This window comes from Aulonocara sp. 'chitande type north' Nkhata Bay, linkage group LG7, assembly GCF_057382095.1.
Source record: "Aulonocara sp. 'chitande type north' Nkhata Bay isolate Kocher_YH1m ecotype deep benthic linkage group LG7, A_spYH_male_GT1.1, whole genome shotgun sequence".
NCBI classification, from domain to species: domain Eukaryota; kingdom Metazoa; phylum Chordata; class Actinopteri; order Cichliformes; family Cichlidae; genus Aulonocara; species Aulonocara sp. 'chitande type north' Nkhata Bay.
In genome coordinates, this window is record NC_141350.1 from 15,926,858 (window position 1) to 15,933,295 (window position 6,438).

General features: G+C 38.6%; 2 protein-coding genes across 2 annotated transcripts; both read left to right on the forward strand.

Moving 5' to 3' along the window:
- The first annotated feature begins 9 nt into the window (after positions 1–9).
- LOC147324878 (ribonuclease P protein subunit p25-like protein) lies at positions 10–2,237 on the forward strand. The gene has a single exon (XM_086299025.1). It carries the CDS (start codon positions 10–12, stop codon positions 664–666), a length of 657 nt encoding a protein of 218 aa, XP_086155151.1. The 3' UTR covers positions 667–2,237.
- Positions 2,238–2,294: 57 nt separating this feature from the next.
- On the forward strand, positions 2,295–5,723 carry LOC147324879 (cytochrome c oxidase subunit 5A, mitochondrial-like). The gene is made up of 5 exons (XM_086299026.1): positions 2,295–2,484; positions 3,566–3,682; positions 4,879–5,000; positions 5,093–5,214; positions 5,310–5,723. Exons 1-4 carry the CDS (start codon positions 2,295–2,297, stop codon positions 5,204–5,206), a joined length of 543 nt encoding a protein of 180 aa, XP_086155152.1. The 3' UTR covers positions 5,207–5,214; positions 5,310–5,723.
- Positions 5,724–6,438: the final 715 nt, after the last annotated feature.

The following is a 6,438-nucleotide window of genomic DNA, read 5'->3' on the forward strand; positions in this document are numbered from 1 at the left end:
AGGGGTCAGATGAACAGTGCTATATGTGGCACTACAATGGAACAGCAGCCTACTTCATTCAGTCCCTCTGTCCAGATCTCGTTGCCACTTCCAAAAACTGCTGGTGAGAACAACTTCAGGAGAATCAGCCGCACAGAGGACAGCATTCCCTATCCGATCCCAGGCTTGGCCGCAGACATCCTGCACATGCGAGTAAAAGGAGGAAGCAAGATTCGCAGCTTACTGCAGTTTGCAGCAGCTCGCATGCAAGGGGAAGTAAGAAACCCAAATGGGATGTCACTAAGACAGGTGGTCTTCACTGGCTCAGGCAGAGGAGTCACAAAAACTATCACCTGTGTGGAGATCCTGAAACGTAAAGTTGAAGGTCTGCACCAGGTGTCCAAACTCTACTATAACACAGTGAAGGAGGTTTGGAAGAGTCCACAGCCTGGAGCACCAGGTATAACCATGGAGCGGAGAGTTCCTGCCATCTGCATCTATCTATCTAAAGATCCTCTGGACCCCCAGGAGCCTGGATATCAGCCACCACAAATCAGCAGTGTTCCTACAGAGGATGCTGAGAGACGGAAGGGTCTGCTCAGGACGGCTCATGCTCACTCATCCCCACACACAGCCAAGAGACTCTGTCTGGATGATTCGAGTGCATGTCCTCCCCTAAACCTCTGATTACTTCATGAGAAATAAGAAATTTGGCATTTGCATAGATTTAATAGATTGTTGTGTGCTCCGTTTTACAGCATGAAGCTTTCTTGAAGAAAATAATACCTCTGCATTTCTGGGGGTTTATCGTGATGCTTATGTAAGGCATTTTGCTACAAAAGTAAACAGTTGTGTCTATAATGCTTCTTTGCAATACTTTGTCACTTTGTTGTGAAATGTAACAGGTTAACATATGACTATAACTATTATTATCAACAATATCAGTAATAGATTTGTAGTCATAGAGGGGGAAGTATTTTAATCCTGCTGAATTTCTATGTTGCCTCACTTACAAAGAAATGAACAGTCTCGGATTTTTATGAGAATTTAAAGAGCTAGTGGCTAAAATTCCTCCTGAGATGTCTTACTGCTGTGCTTACCGACAGTGATTTCTCCACCAAGTACTAAGTCATGTTTTGCTTGGGGATTAAATACTGATTTCAGTCAATGTCAGGCATTCAACTTTGATTTTTGATTTTTGGTTAGTATTCTATCTCTCTTCATTAACATGAAACTACCTTAAAAATCAAGAACTGATCATTTCTTTGTAAACTTCTGCAGGGGATCAAATGATTATTTGCCCCACTTTATAAGCTGATGATGGTGTTTTAGTGTAGTTACATTAATAGTTAGTTTACTTGCAAATGAACAAGCAAACTCCACTGTGCCCAGCTGGGAAAACAGCTGGGGAAAGAAGCATACACAACAACCCATGCTAGACACTAATGACCACTGTCCGGGGTCATTCTGATGCAAAAAATCAACCAGTAGTCATGGAATTGGTCATAGTCATTTTAAATATAAAGAACATGTTTTGCATCAGTTGTCTATATTCTGTTTTCTGCCTGTGGAAATAATTCATGTGCACAATAATGGCTCACAAGAGCATACGTTTTTGGTTTGTTTGACTGACTTTTATAATGATGGTACTCTTTTGTAGTAGAGTCACATCAATAAAAATGAATCATAAAGTGACACAGTGGTCAAGTGGTCACCTCACTAACCTCCAGGTTAGTTGGGACTTCTTTGTGTAAAAGCTGCATGTTCCACCTGTGTGTGCTTTCTCCCTCACAAGAGATTGTTATTTTTAGGTTAACTTTGAACTGGCAATCGGTGTAGTTGTTTATATCTGTGGTAGACCGGTGACCTGCATAGGTTATGTGTAATGCTCTAGTTCGCCTTTGACCCAGGCTGAATAAATAGTAAAGAACATGAATTTAATTGTATGCATCTTATTTTTGAGGTTTTAGTGTCTGATGACATGAAATAAAAGCAGTTTAAATGTCCAACATTGAAGTTTTGCACACACACCTTTTTCATGCACATCACCACTTATATCTAACTAAAATGATCATAAATCTAAAATGTTCTGCTTTAAGAAAGCTCTGTGTCTTACAGTTTCAACTTGTGTGCAATTCTATCATCAAGAACCTTTGAAACATCTATTTTGTATCGTTCGCATTAAAAAGAAAGAAAGAAAAGATATCCCATAAAAAAATACTTCTCTGTGAGAATGACATTGCAAATATTAACATGTTTTCCCATGTTTTTTTTGTCAGTCCTGCAATTTCTTTCTAGGGAAGTCAAGGGTAAATATGAGCTGCAGTTTGCGCGTGCGCAACAGGAGATTGCGTACGTGCCAGGCTAACACAGTTAGCACTAGCTTCCTTCGGACAGACCGCACCGGTCCGTGTAGCTCGCAGTCTCGCATCATGTTCAGAGCCGCCGTCCGACTGTCAGTCTCCGGTGTCCGAAGTTTAACTCGGACGCAACCAGGGAGCCGAGGTAATTCCTAATTCAGTCACCCATTGTAAATATATTAATCTGTAATTGATATAGTTGCTTAGAAACTGTTAGGGAGACAATGTAACGGAAATCAAGTGTGACTGTCGGCACATTTGCGGTTCCTTTACGGCTAAGCTAGCTAGCTTTTATTCAAGAAAAATCGCTATTAAATAAACATTACGAAACTGCATTATAATGATTCAGCCATGATATCCACATTTTTATTCAGTCCAGCTTTTTCCCACGTAAACTGTGGGTGTGGTGCTTTGAAAAATGTCCTGTCGTTCTTCTTGGCGGAGTTTATGTCCTTGCCATGACCCGGCTAGAAGGCTTCGTCTCGGGCCCTGTGATTGTGACTGCTGACGCTAGTTACTAAGTAGGCTAGGTGACTGCAGGAGAGTTCAGACAACTAGAATTCAACATCAAAACGGAGTTTGGCATAGATTTTTATGAAAACAAACAGAATACTTTTTTGCATAGTTTTGCATTGTCTTGGTGTTTCTTTAGGGGTCAAAAAGTCTAAATGAGAAATGTTCTTTGGGTTGCAGGTTAATTAGTATTAACATGATACCTGAGCACATGCCTAAGTCATATTGTTTCATTTAAATTGCTATTAAATATAACCTGAGGACCATGTGACAGAAATTTCCGGTATGTCACGTCCTAGTGTGTCAGTCTGCTACGTGCAGACTGATACACAAGGTAGGTCATATCAAGACGGTGGCAACTGCATCACATTACAAGGAAGAATTTGTCCTTTTTACATCGCAGATACAATTCCCGGCCTCTTTATTAGATACACCTATGAAATTTAATACTGGCGAGTGCAACAACACTGATGCCGGAATGACTGCATTTTCAGTTTTAGTTGGTTTGAAGAAAAAGTTGTTTTTATTATTATCATTATTATTATTGAAGTTAGAGTTGGGGTGGTAGTGTAAGTGTCCCTAATATTTCGCCCGTCATGTATGAAATTTTTAAAATATGACGTAGCCTGGTCCTACCGCATTTATTTAACATTCACTGTAGGTTTCTTTTATTAGACACAAATCACTGAAAAAAAATCTGTCTTATCATGCAGCTCTTCTGGCCTCAAGGTGTTATTCACATGGGAAGCAGGAGACAGACGAGGAGTTCGATGCCCGCTGGGTCACTTATTTTAACAAGCCAGATATTGACGCATGGGAACTGAGAAAAGGTACGTTTCTGGAATATAGTAATGTTGAATCAATGTAATCATTGGAATTGTTATTCATTGCTGAGGTATGTTTGTCTTGAGTCAACAGAAGTTATTAAAAAAATGGCCTTGTACAATTTTGCATTAAGAGGCTTAGTGAGATTAAGATTTAAGTAAACAGTCATAGTTTGCAATATAATGATTAAAATTGCATGTTTGCTTTGCATAGTTAACAAAAATGGTTGAATCTGTTGGTCAGAATCTGTTTACATTTGTTTCGATTCATTTCCTATTGTAAAACCCATATCATAACAATGTAAAAACTGAGCTTATTATAAGAAAATCAGTTTTCCTGATGAGACATTCACCCCTGATATTGTTTTAGTTATATAGACTGATAAAACTCATCTATATTGTTAACAGCTGCTAAACACTGACAGAGGCTGTGTGTAGTTTATAAATAAGCACTAGACAACAGTGGTTTGTCTAAATCAGCGGTCCCCAACCTTTTTTGCGCCACGGACCGGTTTATGCCTGACAATATTTTCACAGACCGGCCTTTAAGGTGTCGCGGATAAATACAACAAAATAAAACTAGTACCAGTACCGAAAAAAAGAAGATTTATTCACAACACACGTGAAAACACCCAGGAAAACCGAATTAACGATAAAAACGATAACAAAATAACGCTGAAAACCGATAAAAACCCTGAAAACCATACATTTCACACCTGAGCCTCAACTCTCACGGCCCGGTACCAAACGACTCACGGACCGGTCCGAGGCCCGGGGGTTGGGGACCGCTGGTCTACAGTATGCAGGTTTATGTCACAGCTGATTTATCGAATATAACAGCCTACCTATGTCCATTAAATCTGTCAAACGTGACAAAAGCAAATAAAACCTTTTTATTTTTGAGTCTTGGATTAATACAAATTTGATCCATTAGTAAGTAATTTTGGCAGCAGGGTGGTGTATGGCACCAGCTCAAAATAGACTCCTCTGATAATTGAAACAGGGGCATGTGCCCATTAAGTGTTCGCTTCATTTATAGAGCGCTTTGGTAAAGAGGGATTTAAAATACTGCTTCAAGCTACACCGAAAATAATTTGATGAGAATGGTTAGTCGTTTTATTTATTTGTTGTTTGCGCTCAGATCCTTTAGAAGTCTTTTTCTCTGATCTCTGGTTTAAATGTGTTGTGACTGCTTGTTTCAGGGATGAACACATTGATTGGGTACGATTTGGTACCTGAGCCAAAGATTCTCGAGGCTGCACTGAGAGCCTGTCGGAGGTTAAACGACTTGGCCAGCGCTATCCGAATTTTGGAAGCTGTGAAGGTGAGAGAAAAGGCACATGAGAGAAAATTGCCAGCCAGAGCCTTTGTAGTCAGATAATGGTGATTAATGGGTTTTATTGTTTATTTCCTCAGGACAAAGCCGGACCCCATAAAGATATCTACCCATACGTGATCCAGGAGCTGCGGCCTACTTTAAATGAGCTTGGCATCTCTACACCTGAAGAGCTCGGCATTGACAAAATTTAGCAGAGCAGGTAGTAAAATCATCTATTCAGTCATGTTTATTCTCTTCCATGTGTGTTATAAGATGGCTGTTTAACAGATGTCTATATATGTTTGTTTGTTTCAGATCAAAAAACATACCCTGGACTCAAAACCCTCTTACTTCAATGTTTGCCTCATAAAACGCGTGCGATATTTAATTTGGCCTTTATTAAGTTCTGTTGCTTGTAAAATATTGTTGAACATAATAAAGGAAACTGTATCTTTGAGTGTCACAAGGATATGGAATATTTTTCAATAGTCTGAGTAATTGTTGGAGCAATATTTCATTACACGTTGCTTTAATAGAGAACAAAGTGTCACCAAATGGTACATGTTGTCTGAGTGTGTGTCTTGTAAGATTCACATTTTACCACCAGGGAGCAGCATTTCCATATGAATGTAAAATCATTCTACTGTACTCAATCTACATCTGTTTTCTTTTTTTTTTATTTCAGGGAAAAATTATGTGCGGGTAAAATAAACTTGTTCAAAGGAAAAATTGTGTGATATTATTATGAGCAGATGTCTGAAGTAAAATGTATTTTTCCTGATAAATATCTTTTTATGGTTGTTTGTCCCTGTGTGTTGGCCCTGCGACCCCGCCTCTCGCCCTATGACAGCTGGGATAGGCTTCAGCGACCCTGATAAGCGGAAGCGAATGGATGGATTGATGGAAATATCTTTTTAAGAATTGACATTTTTCTAAGTTACATTTTGTATCGCGAGTATAATTGTCATTTTAAAATTGCTCAGTTTGTGTAGTCTGCCCCCCCCCCCAAAAAAAAAAAAAAAAACATGACTGAGTATTAAGCCGTTCCTCCATAGATTTTAAAAATCTGACTCATCATTTGGAAATGTGTCTTTAGATGTAGGAACTAAAAGTCAAAGTTGGCAAAACTATTTCAGTGCAAAAATGTAGCTTTTTATTTCCAAATATGCCTCAAAAATTTAGTGCAGTAGAGTCACATTAACAAATGACTTGTTCTTTAGGCTTCTAGACTATGTTGTTTTTTTTTAGGTATATTTTAAGGAAGCTTGGTTTGAAGTGATACTTTTGTGTAATGGAATTGGACATTTTTAAAACGAGTACAGGATCATTTCTGTGCTTTCTACACCGGTAAAACTAAAACTTTAAAAGTATCTAGTATAAAATTAAAACCCCTTTAATAGATCTTCAGCTGCTTATTATTTTTATCTGTATGAACTTATTTCTG

Excerpts from the sequence above, each read along its gene's own strand:
- LOC147324878 (XM_086299025.1), top strand. The coding sequence starts at position 10 with ATGAACAGTGCTATATGTGGCACTACAATGGAACAGCAGCCTACTTCA.
- LOC147324879 (XM_086299026.1), top strand. The coding sequence starts at position 2,295 with ATGAGCTGCAGTTTGCGCGTGCGCAACAGGAGATTGCGTACGTGCCAG. Across the intron at positions 2,485-3,565 it reads GACGCAACCAGGGAGCCGAG|CTCTTCTGGCCTCAAGGTGT; the intron begins GTAATTCCTAAT and ends CTTATCATGCAG. Across the intron at positions 5,001-5,092 it reads GAATTTTGGAAGCTGTGAAG|GACAAAGCCGGACCCCATAA; the intron begins GTGAGAGAAAAG and ends TTATTTCCTCAG.